The sequence below is a fragment of the Calypte anna genome, chromosome 2, assembly GCF_003957555.1.
Source record: "Calypte anna isolate BGI_N300 chromosome 2, bCalAnn1_v1.p, whole genome shotgun sequence".
Classification (NCBI taxonomy): Eukaryota; Metazoa; Chordata; class Aves; order Apodiformes; family Trochilidae; genus Calypte; species Calypte anna.
Window position 1 is genome coordinate 25,402,815 of NC_044245.1, and position 22,037 is coordinate 25,424,851.

Here is a 22,037-nt window from a genome sequence, read left to right on the forward strand (position 1 = left end):
AATCCCTGCCACTAGCAGGGATGTTCAGCAAACGAGTTTGCACAGAGGGAGAGCTCTGTGAGGGACAGTAACACATGGGTTGGTTTGCATGCTAGAGGTGTTCACTTGCACTCCCCTGCACCTTGATCCTAATTTCAGCCTCTTCTCTCCAGCAAAGCTTTTCTCTCCTTTTTGACTTAGGCTCAGTTTAAACTGACATTATCTGTCTCGCTTCTACCCTCCACACCAAATGTAAACAGACTCTACCCAGAAAAAATATAACTGAACAACAATGCAATATAACAGGATTCACTGGGAATAAAAAAAAAATTCCAATTAACTTTATTAATATATATATGAAGCAGAATGAATGGGTTTTCTGATGGTATGTGATATCAAAAGATACAAAAGGACTAATCAAGTAGTGAGTGTTCAACCTAGTAAAGAAGAGCAACAATCACACACAGAATCACAGAATCCTAGGGGTTGGAAGGGACCTCGAAAGATCATCTAGTCCAACCCCCCCTGCCAGAGCAGGGCCACCTAGAGTACATCACATAGGAACGTGTCCAGACGGGTTTTGAATGTCTCCAGTGAAGGAGACTCCACAACCTCCCTGGGCAGCCTGTTCCAGGGCTCTGTCACCCTTACAGTAAAAAAATTTTTTCGAATATTCAACTTGAACCTCCTGTGCTCCAATTTACACCCATTACCCCTTGTCCTATCACTGGTCACTACTGAGAAGAGCAATATGGGTGAGCAAGAGAGAAAAAAGGCAGTAAGAAAATCAGAATTAATGCCAATATAGCACTTGCTTAATGGTAAAAATAAAATGTCTTCTCATCTTTATAGTAAAGATCCTTAAGTAGCCACTGTTTGGCTAGAGTAGAAAGGTGATGGGGATCCAGGTATACTTGGGAATTGCTACAATATTTCAGAATGTTTACTGGGTCAACAGCAAGTCTTAACCAAAGACAAAGAGATAAACATCTCTTATGCTGTTTCTTCCTCACAGTTCAACCTGAATACAGCTCAGGTGTGAAGGAGAAAGTTGATGCTGATGAAGGTAAAAGGTATCACCTTCTGCTTCATTATCCTAAAAACTCCTGACACAAAGCACAGATAAGATGCTGGAGAGCAGCCCTTCTCCAAGCAGTCAACTGGAGCTTGTTCCCTGCCTTGTTCCCTGGTGAGCTCAGTCTGTTCAGTTTTAGAGGATACCATCTACAGGCATCTACAGAGAGAAGATGTTTAAATAAAGGCATAACAAGTGACCACTAGCTCTAGTAGCTTCATGTTGAAAATGAGATTTTTGTTTTAAAGTTCTTCCATTCTTAAACATGACTGAAGAATGCAATGTATTTAGCACCAATAAAAGACCTCAAAAGAAGATTGAAACCTTGTGTCTTCTAGAGGTATTCTTTAATTTCATCACAAGTTATTGAGTCCACCTGTAAGACCCAAACACATATGGCCCAGTTTATGTAAGAGGTCAGAACAGATCACCATAATATTTCCTTCTGCCTAAAAGTACACATATACACTCAAATTTGCAACTCCAAAGGAGATCAAGCCAGGGTTTGACTTAACACTCTTGTTTAAATGAGTGACTGGAATATTGGACACCAATTAAAGCACAGTTACCAGCCTAGTCTGAATTCAGCCAGAAATCTATTAATGCAGTTTAAGCATTACTGTAAAACAGAACTTCAGTTTGTGTTTTAATACAACTTGCTTACATAGATGCTTACACCCTTCTTCCATACTTACACAAATACTACCAAAACCATGCAACCATTCCTCTAACCTAGCAACTCCCCGGGTCACTCTCCCTCATCACATGCAGCATCATCAGTTACATCAGGTTCTGCACCAACATCCATGGCACTGCCTCCTGTTTCAGCTGCCTCAATAACCATTTTTGTTAGCCTAACACCCTTCAGCATATTCTCACTTCTGCAAAAGCAATGCTGTTCCTTCTGCATGACAGAATCCAAGTAAAAGAACTTGACTGTGATCTGCAGTGGATAACTAACTACGTAGCATCACAGAAATGTGCAAGCAAGACATGGAGCAGCTTCCCAACCAGAGAACCAGGAGAGCTGGTGCAAAATGCATATCAAAAAGACCTTCTCCAAAGGCTTCCCTAATGGTAAGCTGAGAATTTCTTCTAGGAAACACAAGCAGATGGGATTTGGCAGACCTATCAAAGGACTTAGGGTAGGAAGCACTGTAAGAGAAGCTCTTAACTACTATGCAGGTACTTCTATTACATTCAGTCTGATCAGTCTGAGCACAGTCAGGCATTTATTTTCTAAAACCATTTCTTACTGAACACAAAAATTACATTTTGCAAATAAATTGCAACCTTAGACTAAGTAGCAGTTAACACATTCCTTTGTCTAGTAACACTCTGATAAGAAAAATAAACATTGGTAACACTAATCGACAAAGTCTTAGATCCTACAGGCTGATTCAGTATGCAGAACTACAGAATAAACACTACCAAAACTAGACAGCTCTGCTGAGCCTATTCCCACCATGGTGAAGCAGAACAAAATTTGCTAGCTGACAGAGGCAGCAAATCCCAAGCAAAACTACCTGCATCCATCTTCACTCTGTCACAATTATAAATCTCTGGGCAATTCCCAGTTGGGCTTCTGCACCCTGATAAGTGGAAGCCTCAAGTCCCCCAAGTGCATCAAAGCTAACAGACCTACTTTACTGGGCAATTACCTGATAGCTCTGATCCTGCTTTCACAGTCCCAAAGCAAATGCAGCTTGGTTGTTCGTAAGATGGTTCTCTCACAAGGAGATTCCCAATAAACCATTGTATTTTTGCACACAAATTGATTTGTAACCAGCACACAGTTATTACATACATACAGGAAAATGCTTGTCCAGTTTGTCCAATGCTCCCAAGCAGATAGAGAAACCAAGGTGGGTGTAGTCTATATCTTAAGGAAAGCTGCTAAAAGAATTTCCAAGAATAACTAAATAATGCTATGTAAAAAGACATTTAAGACTGTGTACTTCTACAATGTCCCTACTTAAAGACTTGGAAAACAGGACTGTAAAAGTAGCCCAACAGTAAGGTAAAAATAGTAAGGCATTGCCATTGCTCAGAAAAATCTTTTAATAAAAGGAAAAAGCATCATACGGTGACCAATACTATCCACTCCAAACTTTATGCACATACCAGACGCAGCTGGGAACAAACTGTACTGCTATTTGGTAGTCAGCCTCTGGACTAGGACAAGAATGCAATTGCTGTCATTCCTACAACAAACTACAATGTACTACGCTACAGCAAGAAACTGAACCTGCAAACCAACTCCTTGTGAAAAACAGAAATTTCTCTTTCACTTCTCACGTTGCTATCAGAAAAAGCTCAGCTCTCCAATTACTTTCTCTACCTATCTATCATAAAGTTTATGAACTATCTCTAGCCCCCAACACCCAGATGCTCACTCTGCCCTGGCATGCCACAAAGCAGCTTTTACAGCCTAAATGATTGGGTGCTTCTACCAAGACAAGTCACAACCAAAAGATTCATAGCAATAGATATGATGCTACACAAACAGGGAACTTCTTGGGTGTCCTGCACTGTGTCTGACACCATGCAGTGCACACAGTGACCAAACAAGAGGTGTCCCATTCTCTGCCTAACACCTTCATAAATTACAAAACCAAGGCAGCAAACAATGGCAGGAACAATGTTACAAAAGGATTCTCCATTATTTCCTCTCCCAGATGTAAATGCAATGGAAGTTATATTGGGATATAAAGTCACAGTGAGAGAGCAGAATCTTCTGCAGTGATAAACACAAACGTGATGCCCTCTGAAGAAAGCAAACCTGGACCAGTGTCATCCAAGGGTATCAAAACAAAATGAGATGATGCTGTTAGATAACTACTTGTTCTGTGACAAGGAAAAAAAATTACACTGATGTGCAGTCAGTGCCTATAAACTTGTGGAAAGGTCTGTCTCAAGTTGTTGTTAGAGTAACTAATTATTTGTGACTTCATGCTTGTGAATGAGCAAGTAAATGAAATGTGACGGAGAAAAGTTCCTATACATTACATGTCTTGACTAATAACTGTGTGACAGGAATTATGTAGGAATAACTGACAAGTAAATGTATTTTGTTTCGGTGTTGTGTTTTCTTCTTTGAACACAGAAGTTCACTTTTCAAGATCCTATTTATAATCAAATCAATCTATTCAACTCTATTCAAAATGCTACACCTCAGCAACTCAGAGAACCGGGAGAGGTGTGGGAGTGCGCATGAATTCCTGTGCATGCATGGATCCAACTCTAAAACCTTAAAAAGAACAAAAGACAACTGAACAATGGAAATAGCATCATACTCACAAAGCAAATTTATTAAAGGCTATAAATGATGAGACTAAAAGAAAATCTTAAGTCCTGTAGTCAGGAACCCTTCCTCATAGCTAACAAAAATGACAGAAGCATTCGAACACATACTTGGGCAAATAACACTGCACTACTTGAGACAACCAGAAAAAAAATGTTCTATTTTTTCTTTTCTTTTTTGTCTGTACAGCACAGCACAGTGGAGTACCGGGTCATGGGGAGCATGCCCATGCTCTGTGAAAGATGAGAGAGACACACTAACTATCCACCCTTCCCAGATAAACATGCTGGTCTGACTGTGGAATACCTGGACTTCCAAACAACAAATTATGTTTCTCTCTTCTTTTAAGATTTTTACCTCTCATCACAAAACACATCTGCCAAAATATGAGCCTGCAAACACTGTCTCTTTTGCCTGCAAGCAATGGTATCACCATCTGTCCAACTCCCATCATATGGTTTTCAGTCTACAATTACTAAATCATCTGCCTGAAGACAGGGCAGTTATAAAGTAAAAGCAGTTTAATATTTTCTTTTACAATTCTTATCTTTGGTGTTAATAATAAACAAATGTTTGGTGCTTAAATATTAGCAGATCACAGAGTTGCTATAGGCCACTGTCCTTCAGGCACGTGGCCTTCATTATATTGAAGAACCTTAACAGAAAGCTGAAGCTACCAAACAGGATACTTGGGAAGCTGCAGTTTCATGTGGGAATATCAAATAATCCAATGAACAACTAAATAGTCTGTGCACTGAAGTGACTGTAATACTAAAGGTGTATCTGCCAGCAACCTGCTGCAGCTCAGTCAAAATGGTTAAAGAATTGACAATAATTCTCCATAATTTGCAAAAGCTGTAAGATACCTGACAACAATAATTAAAAACTTCTCATCCTCTTAGAAGCTGTAGAAACATTTCCAGCATTTTAAGTGGAAACTATTCTGATTTTAGCTTGAATCATTTTGGTTTCTCATCTGTGAGTCTATTTTATTACATATATTTGCATAAAGCAATAACTGTTTCATTAAAACATTAAATTTACTTCTGCTGCATTTCTCAGAATATTTTTGTGATATCATTTGATTGCAGTGGAAATAATGATGATGTAAAATGGAACATTTTGATTTAAAGATAGGAATATTAAAAAAAAAAACTCCTAAAATTACTTTTAGGCAGGCATCTTTAGGAGAGAGGAAAACAGAACTGAGTAATTTCTTTTCCCAAGAAATTGATTTCCATTTTCTTTAGAGGCAGTTAAGCAGTTAAGCTAAAATATAAAAATACCAGATTAACCAAACACAGAGCAGAGTTTAAGATAGTAGAGAAGCTCTAGCACTATTCTTTCAATGTCTCATTAACCAGGAGGAATCCCATTTCATTCCTTGGAAACCTGTGCTGACAGCAACACCTTTCCAGCACAAAACAAATTCAGAGCAGTGTGTCTGCTCCCCCAGAGAATGTGACCGGTACTGCTGACAACGTAGTCCTCTTTTTGTCTTCAACTGTCCAAAAGGTAGTAAATCTCCCAAAATTTCTTCAGAACAGCAGATCCAGCCCTTTGAAACACAAAGAAATCACATTTTGCCTCATGAACATGCTGGATGGTCAATCAGTGGCTACTCCTCACAGCTTTCACAATCCTTGCCAGCCCAGAAGTCTTCAAACAGTGAGCAGAAAAGCCAGATCTCACTCTAGTTTTCATTATGTATCCCTTTGTTTAATCAAACTGTGGGTCATGAACAACATAAAGCACCCCCCAGGCTTTCAAAGCCACAAAAGAATTGTAGACACCTACTGTGTATAAAACTTTCTAAAAACACTGAAGAAAAATTGTGTATTTGACAGGCTTTTCGTACTTAGTTTGCTAAGCTGATTTTCAACGGTTCAGTGCCCTCATTCTCCCCTACCCATCCACAAGAAAAAAGGAAAAAGCTGGCCTATTATCCTTAAGATGCTCAATGGCACACAGAATAAGGAACAATTAAGCACTATTTTAACTATACAGTATTTGGGTTGAATGCTTACACACTTAAGAATTAAGTATTCTGGTTTGGGCTGTTCTTAAAACTGAAGATACAGAATCTCTAAGTTACATGTAATGGAATATCAAAAGCAAATTGCAAAAGGATTACAGTCACTGTCATTTTATTTACTGTGAGAAGAGGTCCAAAAGTCTTGAAGAAAATGTTCACAACACAGAAAAGACTGAACTCACTGCTTCACACTAGTCCATCTTGAAAGAGGCAGACCAAGTAACTGATTTGAACAGAGTAAAAGCAATTGCAGGAAGTTTGTTGTTGCCGTGTTTTTCTTCCTTTTGAATAGCATCAACATGGGATTAATTCATGATCTTTACAAAGTAGCTTCCAGTTAGACTGACACACAATGGCAAGCAGCGTTAGACAGGTGAAGTGACAGGAAGGAGGAAGGCTGACTTGATGTCAGTGACAAAACTATTTTAATGGAAATGTGAAATTATTCAAAAATTTCTTCCCCTAAACATGTGAAGATTTCTCTAGTCAGATTCAGACTGCACAATGGGCTGAGAGCAGGAATCTGCCAGACACAGTATTTTTACATACCACAGTTTTTCTAATGGCTTTTCATCCTCGATGCCTCACTTAAAGGTTTCTTCTGCCAAAGATCTGTTAAATCAGTGATGTTCCATCAAACAGTAGTTGTCAAACATGATAAAGACCTACAATAATAAAATACGTGACCAAGAAGTTTTAGTAGCCAAGGATCCAAGGAAGAGCAGAAACAGGTCACATTTTCAAGACACAGAAAGACACCAATACTGAGCAGGCTGCTGTTTATTCAGCACTACTCATTTTCAAACCTCTTCTATCCTAAAATCAGACCTATGTATAAGGTCATGCAGTGGATGTGACAGGCAAGTCACAAAACAAAGAACAGACGTAATGCTCAACTGCTACAGCAGAAGGTACCTTTCAACTGGGTCCTTTAAGAAGGGAGCCTCCCTCCCTGCTTCAGCTACAGGGTACCACCACAGTCATCCTTCTGCACCACAGTATCACACGCTAGACCAAAGATTCAGTTAAGAAGCTGTACTGGGCACCTGGCATATATGAACTGCAGAAAAAAATGGAAAGCAAAACCACATGACAACATGCAAGAGTCAGAAGAAGCATTAAGGCAGGAGATCTCAGCACAGGAAACCATGTGTGCACACATTTGAATACAAACCTCCAAACTGGAGTTGCCTGAGCAGGCACAGAATCTTTGTGTTTATCTTGCTGATGATCTTTTGTTTTGGAGATGTTACCTGCATTTTTATTAATACTTATCAGACTTGGATGAAAGATGAAAGCTACTCCAACACCAAATCATTTGTACCAGTCTATTTCTTACAAAAATGTTTTATTTTACTGCCAGAACTAAATATCCACTGAGGCAAAAACCCGAAAAGGAATACGAGATGGCTGAGAGATTTGGGGGACGTAGGCATAAGAAACAATGACTTCAATATGAAGACAATTAGAATTTCTTCCTCCACTGGCTGGATGATTGGCATTTGGCTTGGGACCATCCTTGTGAAAGCATCCTGCCCTGTTGACTAAGAGCACTTTTAGGCAGTATGTAAACACCATCCAGAAGAAGGTAGAAAAGTGTGCTGTTCTACCACTCCATATTCTGAAATTTACAGACATTTTTTCTAGTGCACAACATCTGAAAGATGAAACAGAGTGCTAGTTGTTCTCACCTCATCTCTTTGCAAAGCTATATGTATAACCTGCCAAGGAACCTTCTTTGAACTTTCCATTTTCTGGTAAGTTTTAACTTACCCTCACTGAGAGAAATGAAGCTCAGCTCCAAGGAAGAACATTTTTAAATTTTCAGAAACTGAAATATGTGAAAAGATAAATACAAAATTGTGCTTGAAACTGGAAAAATTTGTGATCAATGGCATTTTACACAGGAATCAGAATTCTAGGAAACCAATTTCAATTTTAAGGAAGTACCAACAAGATTACAGTGTCACAAATGGAGAAAGGATAAACTCTCTTAGAGAAGTAAGAAATGGAATTCAAATACATCAAATCACTGCTCTCATCTTTTTCATGAAGTTTTTGGTTTATTAAAAATTTGTTGAACTTTATCAGAAATTGCTGGTCCCCTACAATTTCTTCCCTCTGCAGTTCCACAACTGCTCAGAAATGTTATGTTTTAAATTTGCTGAAAAGCTGTTTAGCTCAACAACCAAGGATCTTATACTCCAGAACACGAATTACATAAAGGCATCTGAAGGAGGAGGAAAAAAAAAAGTCTGCTTCTACCAATTTATAAGGCTGGCTAATAACTATGGTCATTGAGATACACACCACCTTCTTCCATATTCTAATTTTGGAATTAAGGTTGCTCTTTGCAGTTCTTCAATTGCCTTAATCATCAAGGACATAAAAATCATAGTTGTAAAAAACAAACCTATTACTCTTCTGATAGGTCTCCATAATTGCAAAAATAGCCTTTAAAAGCCTTGAAAATTTTACACTGATGAGAATTTTCTTCAAAAACTAGGCTTTAAGAGTTTGAGGGTATATTATCTTCACATGGGATTGATTTATGGTGAGACCTGACGATTGGAAAAAAATTAAAGACTAGATGCCTATAACCCTCAAGTAAAACTATTTTCTTAATATTGCTGTTTTGAAAAGAAGACATAATCAAGTTCCAGCTATATAATTTGTGTCTAATCTCAATGTAACCTAATGATAGCCTCCAGGTAACTACAACTCTTCGATTATCATTGCTGGCTCACCAAAACTTAGACCTTAGCAGGTCAATTTAATTTTGTATTCTGGCAGCTTTTAGAAAACATGCTGGTCAAAAAGCACTTAATGTTTTTTTTTTTTAGAAGTTAGTTTCTAAAGGACTCTTTGTCAGTTTACAACATATCAAACTATTTGCCTTCCTGATCAGTCTGTTTTGCTGCCAGACATTACAGTCCCAGATACCTGAGAGGTGCTAGAGCGGTATATTCTTCATCTGGTTTCTGTGAAGCATTGCACTTAATAAAAAAGATGATCTTACATATCTGAACAATGACACCTGACTGAGTTTTTCTTCACATTACATAAAATTTAATCAATCTAGCAGCATATGATAAGATGCAGTGTTAACATATTTCTTTCACTATTTGCACCTATATTTAATCAAAATAAAGAAATTATAACTAAAACAGCACTAATATGCCTGGGAAGTCTTCACAAAAAGTTTGTGGAGCATGAATTAACAGTCTGAAGAGAGGTTATCTGTCCTACTCACTGCAATCAAAGTCACCTAAAACATTAAAACTAAGAATGCCAAGAATGTGGAAAGACCAAGGAGACAAGAAAGGCTTATGTGAAAATCTGCAGCAGCTAATGAAAAAAAGTCTCACCTTCTCAGCTACCACAACAAACACTGCCCTGTAACTATGTCCTATCCAAAACCAAGTGAAGCTCTAACTGATGGTCAGGCCCAGATTCTCCAAAAAACCCACACCCAAATTCAGTAAAATCAAGCAGTGGTGCCACTGACAGAAGATGTGGGGAGCAAAGAAAATGTGTGACTTAAGAACAACATATTTTAGAATAACTAAAGCAATCAGAAGTTGCAGTAGTACCATTTATTACAATAATCTGAGATTGCATAAGTTTCCAAATACATTATCTGGGTTAAAAAACAAACAAGCAACAACAACAACAAACCAACAACAACAAAAAAGAAACCACATAATGATGTCCCATAAAAGGTCCCAGGTGGCTGTTTCCAGAGAGATTTTAAACTTCCCTTCAGCTCTGGTTTAAAGTATTTGAGATTGAGTGTTCTGTTGAATAAATGAGCCAAAGCACCAGCATTATTTATGTTAATACAGGGTGGCTGGCAGGAAGCAAAACTGAGGTGATGTGGAGGTCATAGCCATAAAGGCAATAGTAACATAAAACACAAATGCATGAAACCTCTTTGTAACTAGGTTTTCTTTTTGACCTTTATACATTTTAATATGAATAATTCATAAAATGCCATAGTGCTTAACAACTTGCATGTGTATCAGTAACTCAAAAACCAGCAAGCCAAGTAAAAAACTTAAGCATTACAATCTCCTATGTAAGGTTCCACCATCTTCACCACTCAGGACACTCCCTTTTATTCTCCCACATTTCTAAAAGAAATAAAAAGCCTCAGAGAGTTTGGATTTCACCAGCTGCCTGACTCCCACAGGTTGAGTGCAGGCATCTTCTGTGTTGATCTAGAATTGATCAGCCCTGTTAGAAAAACATGTAGGGACCAGCTAGGTTAATCAAGGCAAATAAAGCCCTAAGCTTGGCCAAAACAAGGGGCAGTTATCCCTTCTACAGCAAAGTCAGTTCACATTTGAATACATAAATAAGCTGGTCAGAGACACCTCTTCAAAAAAAACAAACCAACACAACATTAAACCATTTGCAAGGGCAGTCTGATTTTTTATTTCTGCTTCCATGGAAAATTCACACCAAGGTTTTCCATTTAAAAATCTCCTATCAGTCCAGTTACTGGGCTATATAGAGAAATTGCAACAAAGGGTTTTCAAAAAGTATAGTAGGAATATTTCATTCAAGACAAAAATGGTGACAAAGTTTTTTGATATTTCAGTTCCATTTTGTACTTTCCAGCTGCCCATTGGCATTTAAATGATTACTGGGTATACCAGTTGAACAATTAGTTCTATGGAAATCTCACAGCTTAAACTTGGGGTTACATCCCCAGGGCTATGATCTTGCATGATGCCTCTTACATTTAGGGAAAAAGCCCTACTAGTAACAAACAATGTAATCCACAGAAAACAACACAGACCTAGTTTTTGGTAAAAAACAATTCCTTGTCACTTCTCTGCTGAGCAGTGGAAAAAATGCAAGGCAGCAAATAGTCCCAGGGTTGTAATATAAGACAACCTCTTCTCAGAGGTTTCCTGCTTAAGGTATTTCTATGTCCAGTGTTACATTAGAGCATTCCATCCACATAACTTTATGTTGCTTTGCTGTGAACCACTGTTCTCCCTTAAAGTAAACAAACACATTTTCTATTAAATAATAATTTTAAAAGCTGGGATAATTTGACCAAGTCAGTTACTCATCCTAATTCACTCTGGTACCATTATCCTAGAATTACTATTGAATGCTTAGTGATATTCAAGTTGATTTGCAGCTTCAGGGTTACCACTGAATTAAAAACACAGTAATCTGGTGGCTCAGGAAACAACCAGGTACCACCTCTTCACATCAACATGACCAACAGAGCAGCTATGTGAGTTTGGCCCTGGCATCAGAGCTGAGAGGCAATCAGTCCTGTATCAGGAAGGCAAAAAAGAAAACAACCCAGTCCCAGAGGCCTAATCCAGCCTAGTCTAGGATGCAAAAAAACCTCCCGACACATTCTAAAACTGTGGAAGCACTGATGATAGTAAGATTTAAAATTATTTTTAGAAAGTTTGGCTGGGCATCTCTGCAAATCTCAGTGCTTTCCCTACAAACAAAGTATGTGTTTGTGTGTTTGTAAACTCCATTTTGCTCAGTCTCTGAGGGCCAGATCCATTATCACCCTTTCCTGCCTCAGTCACAACATGATGCAAAAAACAATCCATCTATGAGCAAATAGGTACATGCAGTTTAAGATTTTTTTAGGATTCCAGAAGTTCCACCAAGGTGCATATCCAAAACCTGAAGATGTGCAGACATTGCAGAGCTCCTCACTCCAGCCCAGCAACCAGACATGCAACAAGTCTGACGTGCATTGGCAGAACTGTATTAAGCATCAAGCACTGCAACACTCCGGAACCACAGCAGCTGGAAGGATCATTCATGCAAAGTGCACAAACTGCTGGGAACACAAAATCCAAATCTCCCTGCTTCCAGCTGAGCGCCCTAATTGCTAGAACTGTAACAGGTTCTGGCCCACTCCCCTGTCTTCCTTGAAACAAAGATGCAAGATTTGCTGTTTGGAGACCCTCTTGGGAGATCCCTAGTTTTTTTACCTCCCACTGGCTGACTTCCATGCTCCCTAATCAGCATGCTGGCAATTGCAATACCTGTTCATGGACACCTCAGATAAGTTTCCTAATTCTACTTGCAAAGACGACTGGATAAAAGCTAGGCAGGGAAATGTTGATCCAGAGAACCCCAGAAAGTCTTCTCAGCCTAAATTTCAGGCTTTAGTTTTCACATGGCTAAGAGGAAGACAGTGACTAAAGCAGATCTTCAAGGAGACCCCAAAAGTCAGATCACTTGTGAGCACAGAAACAGTTCTTGCAGGCTGCCCAGCCATGCAAGACATCGGAATCACATTAATCCAGCAACTGAGGTTATGAACCTCACAACTCTCCAACAAGAGAAAACTGATCAGGCTTTCAACAAGTTCTGTTTCTTCTTTCTTCTCTAAATGTACATAGTTTGGTGTACACGAGTGTACCTCTCCCTCTCAAATGTTTCCTTTTTTCCATCTTCAAATTAAAAAAAAAACAAAACCCCCAACAACCCACTCCTTTTGAGCAATTTCATCCTTTAACGCACTGAGGTTTGCACAGGCCAAGTAATATTTTTAGCAAAGAAGATAATTGCAAATGCACGTTTCTAAGGTGCATTAAATTATTTTCAAATGTTATGAAAAAATGCATTTACAGTGTTCCTTTCAGTGTTTTAACAAAACTTCTGTTGAAAATGTTTTATTCCAAAGCAAGCCAAGATAGAGCATTTTTAAAAAGACCCCTTTATCTCAAATGACTGAGATGATACAGATACTTCCCAGAAAAGGAATGCACCAGAAAATTGACAACCTTATGTTGTACTAGCCATCATTTCCTAGCACCATAAAATATTAGCTGCTCTGTTTCTGATGACTGTGTCATAGCTGAAGCAAAATAGCACAACTAGCAGCACTACAACAGTAGTGTCCAGAGGTCTTATGCAAGTTCAAATTTGGTACCATACAAACATACAGGCTCTATTCAGTATGGTCAAGCCATTTTATAGCCAAAGCAGCAGCCACTCCACAGACCAAAAGCAAAAATGTAGCTAAAATTAAGCAGCACATTCATGCCATCTTCCAGGAAATACAGTTTCACATACCTCCTTGTCATACTCCTTGGACAACATAGATAAATAAAACAGATATTGGCCTAAACAAGTTGGTCAGAAGACACATTGTTATCACTTAGGGCTGTAAACTTGTCCACATTGCAGGATGGGGAGGAGTGCCTTTAATGTACCATTTGAAGGATAGTTGGAAAAGCTTCTCTAAACTCCTGGGACAAAAAGCCGCACAGAAAGAGGAATTTATTTCCTTGCAAGATCCAGATAAATTAAAATGCTTTCCAGTGGACATCACAGCAGACAAGACATGTGAGGATGTACATGGAACTGCTGGGTACAGTCATGCTCTCTCAGAGCTGTATACAAACCAAGGTCACCCTACAATTCCTCTTACAGGGACACCACAAGGGAAAAGAGCAGGTTTCAAAAACTTGATAAAACCACCGGCAGTTGCAACATGTAATCCCATCAGTAACTCTCTGAAGTATTAAAGACCTAAATCAACCTCTTTCACTCCCTCCTCTCACCCCCACCTTGCTTTGACAAAGAATGGGGAGCAAAACAGTTCCCCAAAGAAACAGACAAACTAAAAGACCAAAAATCCTGTGTAATAAAGCTCCTTTTCAGAGTAACTTCACATTCACCGCAGAAGAGAGCTGTGAAGGCCTTTTCCACAAGAGTCACTCAGTGAGTGGCTTCCCTGGGATTATTCTTGACGGTGGGCCTCGTAATTCACTTTGAATCTTGTGGGATTAGGACTCAGGCAGCTTCCTAAGGATAAATGTCATGAGCAAAGACATGCAATAAAATAAACCAAATTAAGCTAAACACCTAAAAAATGGTGGGGAGGACAGGGAAGGAGAGAAAATAATTTGCCTTCTCCTCTGTTTCAGTTGCAACTTGTCATGCATGCCACTTTGTGCTTAGAAAATGTTTAAAGTTATCACTCTCACAAATTCAGTGTCCTTTTATTAGGCAAATTCTTGTCTCTTAAGTCAAGATGAAGCTATAAGCAGCAGAAATACTTTTTTTTTTTCTGAAGGGGAAAGTGGAAAGAAAAGTTTCATAATACATTAGGTGTTAAGAATTAACATACTTCTGTGCAGCTCCAAAATGCAACTACACATCAGCAAGCACCACTGGACCTGTACAGACCAGCAACAGGACTTTCCATGTGGATCTTACATGGTGCTAACACATACAGAAAAGCTACCATGGTGCCATTAAGTGCCATTACACTAAGCCTACAGAACATAAACTCAGTGATGCTTCATGGAAACAGAGGTATCTCTCTCATTACTCACCAGCCACTTTCCCCCCACAATTTTGATCTCACTTGGAGCCTGTCCGTAAGGGACTCCACTCCTTTCATGGACACATTAGCCCATCATGATGTTAGGATCCCCCACCTGTTCCTTTCTGAAGGCCCATCCACATGCATCTATTTTGCTGGAGGAAGGGAAGAATGGCATCAACGAGGGTAAGAAGAGTGAATTCAGTTGTTCCCAGGCACATCTCACCCTATGGCTAGCACAAGGGAGAGGGGCACACAAGAAGGAGCTGAATGAAGAGACGTGATGGAGCTTGATGATGCACAAAGGAACACACCAGGGGATGCACATCAGCAAAATAACCAATCTGGCATGGAGGCATCAGCATCTAATAGTTTCAGCACCGTTTGGAATCATGTTCATTTAGAATTGCATTGCCATGGTGTCTGTATTTCAGGCTTTGCCTCCCCAGACCTCATTAATTCACACCACCCTGAGCAGGCACCGGAGCACTTCTGCACACAAGAACACCCACAGCAGAACTCCAATTAATTCAGTCAAGGTGATGCATCTTGCACGTGGGCTGTTGAGTGGGAAATGTCTGACTACTAACACCAAGCTATACAAGGAGCCTGTGATGGGATTAAGTACTTTTGATACAACATGGTTCGGGATTTCAAAGGTAAATATGGCAGTAATTGGAAAGCACATGTAACTGCTCTGATACAGCTTCCATAGTAAACAGTTCCAGAAAAACACAAGCAGAAAGAGAATATAAATTTGTTAAATATAGCAATACCGTATAGCAAATTTTCTTTACCATGCATCAGAAATATCCAAATATTATCATGTAAGTAAAGTAACCAAAAAGGTCTTTGTGTTAGCTTACTGATAAGTTTCTGACAGTCAGGCACTTGTCCTTCACAAGAACATGCACTAAAAATTAAGCATGCAAGTCCTCCCATCAGGTAATGATGTAAGGTTCATGCTTTCACTTCAACAGTCATTTTACAACTAGCTTTTTTAGCCTGTGATATTTGTGTTCACTTTGTTCATAAGAAAATAACTTTAAAAATAACTTACACATTCTAAGTCATGGAGGCAACCAGTAAGTGCCCAATGGAAAAAAGTTCGTACATGCACCAAGAAATAATTAACATTAGAAAAAGAGAGAAAGAGAGATGCATCACAGTATTTAAGTCATCTCTACATCACTAGTGTTCAGTTCAATGTATCAAAATTTATTCATATACTGCCCATTGCAGAGGTGATATTTCATGGGTTGCAAATGTTTCCATGCTAAATTTTTGCAGTTTCTAAGCTTTAATTTATCTACTGAATTTATGCAAGCTTGCAATTTTCTTTAATGCCATTTTTAACTTTTTTGAGTGTAGTTTAGCTGTTACAAAACACAAAGTTTAAAAATAATACATATACTAGATCCCATCATAAATACCAGTTTCTGACATTACTTTGAACAAAGTAGCACAGTGGCAAAGGCAAAATCAGGTACGGAAAGAGGTCTCACTGAGAAGTACCTTAGAATTTCCCACTGAAAATAAGTTTCTATTTTACCAAGCAGTAGGACTTTAAAAAGATAGCAAGTCACATTTTCACATGCATGGTACAATAGCTGTGCCTAGAATTGTGTTAGGCCAAGGGTAGCACTCAACAGGCACAGTTAATTTTGCTGTAAAATATGCACCATATGAATGGCAAGGGGCATTAGCTAGACTAAGTAACTTCTCTTTAGAAGTATCTAGGTAAAAGGCAGAAAAAACATTGTGACTGCATCGTTAAACACGCTAAGAAATAAAGCAAAGTATACTATATAAAACATTATTGCTCTGTATATGCATTACCATAAAGACTTTCCACATAACCTGTTTTCTATGCAATTGAGAAAATGAAGCTAGTACCTATGATGGAAATTTAGTTACCATTGAGTTAAAAATCTAGTGGAAAGTCTTATGTGCAGCTTTTACTGGTAATTTGCTCAAATATTCATATTTGTTCAAAATAATATACAGTGCAGTTTTCACAACACACTTTCAGAAAATGTTTTCAAAGGTTCAGAAAAGACACTGATGTGCACTGTACATTGTTTAAGATGTTGCATAGATTGTAAGACATTGAGTAATATACACCAAAGAAAACTAAATGGCACTGTAATGGATATTAAGGGTTCCATGCATAAAAGCTTTGCCCATTTCTTGATACCTGAGTGCTTAACTATGCAGCCTTAACAGATTCCCATTTGGCTTTTCCTTTTGACTGAATTCCTACAGCCTGCTCAAAAAATATGTCAGCATTTGAAATCTTGCAAGCAAAGAACAATTACATTCAATCCCAAAGACTCATATGCCTAAAATGGTGTAATTAAAAAATTAAAGGAAGCGGTCATGCAGGGATTTAAAAAAAAATCATTCGACTCACCAGTCCATTGTTTGGCTGAGGTGAAAAAGGCAAACATTACTGAGATGCATCAGTGAGGAAGTTAGAACACAAATCAAGGCCCGTGCCTGCAAGCACATGTGAATAACTTCAGGCCCAGAAGCTCTCGAGGTATCAGTTATTCATGTGTGTGCTTGCAGAACCTGAGCTCAGACATTCCCGTTAAGATCACAAAACGCTTACACTTTGCTACCAACTTCAGCAGAAATTCATGTGTTTGACAGCAATTACCTCACCTCAAGAAGAAAAACCCTTCAGGTCTCTCAGGGTAACAATAATTAATCCATTCTAGCTGCTCACAGCTCTACTTTTTTTTTTTTTTTTTTAAAGGTCTCAAAGCCCATTTCAAGCCTGCAGAAACTATGTGAGGGTTGTAAACACTGCAGTGCAACGTGCATACTGTATCTCTGTCTTGTAATGCACCAAGGATCCTTATGACACTAGTGACAGGTCATTATTCTTTTTATGAGGTACCTCTGCCAAGATTTAATCAGAAACATCCTACATTCAGTTTAGTTTCTCCTTAAGTGTTGAGTCTTTCCAACATAAGCTTGTAAAGATTTTGGTGATGTGAACTGTGTAATGAAGACAAATGAAAGACCCCATGCAAACACAGAGCATGGAACACACATCTATCAACCTCATTAGACAAATTCTAACTACATATGCAACATTTTTAAGGTGTTGGTGAGTACTACGGATTCAAATGCATTGCAGATTAAGAGCTGCTGTTTGGAAAGGTAAGTAGATGGCTCATGAACTCAAGCCTTTTAACAGCAAGAGTTTGGCAAGATATTACTTACATCCTATGTGTACAGACCAGTGAGCTATTAAAAAAGAAAATCTAGACAGGACAACTCAGATTTATAGATAACAAATGTAAGATTTGGGGGTGACTGATAGAACCCAGCAGCAGAATCATACGTGGTTCAATCCATTAAAACAGTATGCACTTCAGGTAACCCAGGTTCTTAATGAAAAAGGTGCTGACAGGAGCAACTCGGTCATGGACTCACTGAAATAAAGGAATGTACTGCTCCAGCCAGACTGATCACATGTGCTGCTTTGTGTTGTGTGGGGAAGTTCTGTTTTCTGATGTTCTCTTGATACAGGTTTCATCACTGACTTCAAAAAAAGCAAAATGTAGCCCAGTTTTTTTAAAGTCTCAGTATTCAAAAAAGAAACTTAACAAAGGCCTAGTAATAAGTTTTGAAACACCAACCCTACATATTAATTTGTCTGCCATTAGAAATGGAATACCTATGGCCTTGATCCAACTAGACACTTTTTTTTTTTTTTTTAATTGAGGTGTGTTACTAAACAACTGTGTTATTTCAACACTCATTTATCCTGAAACAGTAGAAAAACCTAATAGGTATGAATCTGACATGAGAACACAGAGATATGGAACCGGTTGGAAACGATAACCAAAAGTGATAACAGAAGATGGATACAGATATATGGGAAAAAAATAGGAGAAAAAGCGAAAAGGCTCTACCATGCTCAGGCCTTCGAGTGGAGCAGAGCCAGCATCAGTGCCCGCTTCGGGCACGGTGATCCCGACACGGTCCTGAGCTGGCAGCGGCTGTCCCAAGGACCCACCGCATTCTCCCTCATCCAAAAACACGTGCGCATGTATAACACGCATGTGTGCGCGTATTTATGCACCTACATACTGTGTGTGTGTGTATCTGTCTCTATGTGTGTGTGTCGGGGTGCCCAATGAGCCACAGCCAGGCCTAGCAGCGCGCCGGTGGGCCGGCAGCACCGGTGAGGGCCGCATCGAGCGGCGGCGGCGGCACGGGGGAAGCAGCCGCCTCCCACCTCCCCGGCAGCGGGAGGCGGCCGCGCAGTGTCAAGCAGATGGTACATTTCAAGCAGAGAGCAGGCCGGCTCCCCGGAGCGGCAGGTGGGGATCCCCGCCGCGCCAATTATCTACCCTCCGGCATCCATCCTCGCCGGCCGAGGGGACACCGTCCCTGCTGCGGTGATCAGCGGCTCCACAGCCCACCCACCCACCGCCTTCCTCCCCCTGGGTCGGCGGCGAAGGAGCCGCGATGAGGAGGAGGCGCCGCGTTTCGCCAAGGACAGGCCCGAGGTCAAACCCGGCAGCCGCCCCCAAGCCCGCCCGCCCGCCCCTCGCCGCGGCCCCTTCCCCGCCGCCAACGGCCGCGCTTGGCTCCCGCCGCCCACGCCGCCTCCCCGCCCGCCGCCGGCGGTGACTTACCTTGGCAGCCATGCTGTGCCCGGCGCGGCCACCCCCTTCCCGTCCCTTCCTTTCCACCCCTCCCCTCCCTTCCGACCGCGGTAGGCAGGCAGCTTCCCCGCCTGCGCACCAGCCCGCCAGCGCCGGCCGTCACCGCTCTCCCAGGCGCGGACGGGGCGTTCGGCGCCGCCAGCCCATTGGCTGCACCCCGACCGGCCCGGCTGCAGCCCGCGTCATCGCCCGGCCCGGTACGGCCCGGCACGGAGCTGCGGGGCCCATGCTGTAAGCGGAGAGGAGCGAGGGGGCGAGAGAGGAGGCCTCGGGCACCGGGTGGCCATGGAGGGCTTCGGGACGGACATCGCCTCAGCCCTCTGAGGGTCCGGTTTATCTCAGGTTTTCGCCTCAGTTTACGGCTGCTGGCCTACCAGCCTTCGAGTCGCCTCCGAGGGGCCCCTCGGGCCGCTGGAGAGGGTTCTGAGGGCTCTTACAAGCCGAGGAAATTACTCCAAAGTATTCGGGGGACGCCAGGGCAAGCAGAGGGAGGATGCCGAGCTCCTTCACTGTGGCCATGCTGCTGTTGTGTTTCTCCACAGCCCCTGCCCCTGGCCAACCCTCTGTTCTTCCCCTGGAGCCACGCTGCTCTTTGAGGGATGTTTCATCCAGTTGCTGTATCTCAAGACTTCATTCTGGGGTGTCCCAAGAACGAGCTGTACTTTCATGCAAATTTTGTTAATGCCATGTTAGTTCTGAAGTTGGCGTGAATGTGACCCCGTGAGCTGCCCCACTGGAGTCCAGGGCTGTACCCAGGCTGACCACAAGCACAGAACACTTGGCCTCACGGTTAGCTTGCACACTGTCTACAGACAGCCTGTCTGGGCGAGTTTGGCTGTGTACCACCTGGCATGTGGGCCAGTGGCTGCAACCAGGGCAGTGGCCAGCCCTGACCATCCTCAGCTCTGGCTGGCCTCGGGCTTCTGGCTCCTGGGAGGTTTTAGGCTGCCTTGAGGCTGGAAGAGCAGACAGGGAACTTGCTACTTACATGTAGCTAATGGTGGTTTATATGAGTAGCTCAGGGGTGAGGTTCTTCATTTGTAATTGGCTATCAAGTTATTCATAGCTTTGAGGTGCATCTTCCAGCACTTTCCAGAGCGATTAGCTAATTAGTTGTCTTGCTTGTCCTAGAGGGACACAGTAGAAATTAAAATGTTGCATAAATGCATCTTCACCTTCCCAGTATTACACAATCTCTGTCCCTTGGAAGTTTCTTCCATCACCTGTGAGGCCTGGCAGCATTTCTACCTCCTTTGCTTCTCAGCAGTATTCCAAAGTCTCTACCTCCTATAAAACCCTCCCACTTGCTTGATTCTCTTCTACCTGCCCTGCAACTTTGTGCCCACCCTATGTGCTCAGCTGTTCTGTGAGGCCTTTCTCTTCTTGCTGCATCCCTCTGACCTAGAAAACAGCAGTTAAAGCAAAGCAGACTTAGAGCCTTCCTCCAGCCACACCTTTTCATGTGAATACAACATCCAGATTTTGCAAACAACCACATAAGTGAATTCTGTCACCTTGTCATAAAATAATAGATAGCAGCATTTATAAACAACAAAAAGGAATCTCTGATTATTTTAACAGTACCACAAGGAAGACAAAAAATAGAGACAGAAAATGGCATAACATAAGCTGTCTTATAATACAGATACAACATTCTGGAAATATACAGAACCCAGGATATTTAGATTTGAGGCTGAAATTCTGTCCTCAAATAAAATGAGCTTTATTTTTGTGAAACAAGGTACAATGGGATTTTTTTTTTCCACATTAAGACTGCTAATGAAATCATTACAGTTCTCACATTGTACTGCCACATGGTCTTGAGCCAATTGCCAAGGAAAAGCAGAAGCAGCACACCTGCCTATGTTTCAAGTAGACCGACAGTGAAATTCAGACAGGTGAATAAAAAGGATCACCCTGGAAAGCCTCATTCACTTGTTCCATAAGTGCAACAGCACTTGAGGTTTTCTAGCACTTCATGTCCCAGGTATCAGGAGCTCCAAGTGCCTCAGATCCTGAGCATTCCTCAGCAGTGCCTTGGTCCTGACCGGGCTGGAAGGTGATGTCCAGCTCACGTGAAAACCTGCCTGCAGGTAGTATAAAGAGTTTTGCCTGGCATGTCCCGCGTGCACATACAGCCTCAAGCTCCTTATCTTCATAGAAAGGGCAGTGAAAGCTGATGTTCACTTTTAAAGCACCGTGCAGTATGACTGCAGTAGATTACAGCACTCCCTTTGGCTTCGTAAGCAACTTGCTTTCAAAGTCCGCTGTTGACTGAGGTTAAATTCAGGCCCATGTGTCATACTCCTTTCAGTATGTTTTAACCACAAAGCCATAGAGTGCTCTGGGGAATAGAGGAGGAACATTTTTCATTCTTTCTAGTGAAGCTGTGTCATTTTGCAGAAGAGAATCCAAGATTAGCTGGACTGGAGCAAAGTGTGACTCTTTTGTGTGGTAAAATGCGATGAGATGAGGGCAAAATAGTGAGTCAGTTTTGATTACAAAGCATTAAAGCATTCTTGGAGAAGTTAGGGGATTGTGTCTCCTCAACCAATGCCTTTTTCTGTGTCTGACATGCAACACTCACAAAGCAGAACACACAATCATTCTAGAGCTCCCCTCTGCAA

At 41.0% G+C, this 22,037-nt stretch overlaps 1 protein-coding gene across 2 annotated transcripts in view; it reads right to left on the bottom strand.

The window, feature by feature from the left end:
- SLC25A13 (solute carrier family 25 member 13) overlaps window positions 1-19,461 on the bottom strand; it is a 98,795-nt gene extending 79,334 nt beyond the window's left edge. The window contains exons 1-2 of one of the 2 annotated variants that reach the window (XM_030445561.1): window positions 19,381-19,432; window positions 17,136-17,150 (exon numbers count right to left, since the gene is read on the bottom strand). In XM_030445561.1, the coding sequence (XP_030301421.1) occupies window positions 17,136-17,150; window positions 19,381-19,392 (27 nt within the window). In that variant the 5' untranslated portion in view covers window positions 19,393-19,432. Of the gene's footprint in view, window positions 1-17,135; window positions 17,151-19,380 lie in introns of both variants that reach the window. The other variant, XM_030445562.1, reaches the window with a different exon arrangement.
- Window positions 19,462-22,037: the final 2,576 nt, after the last annotated feature.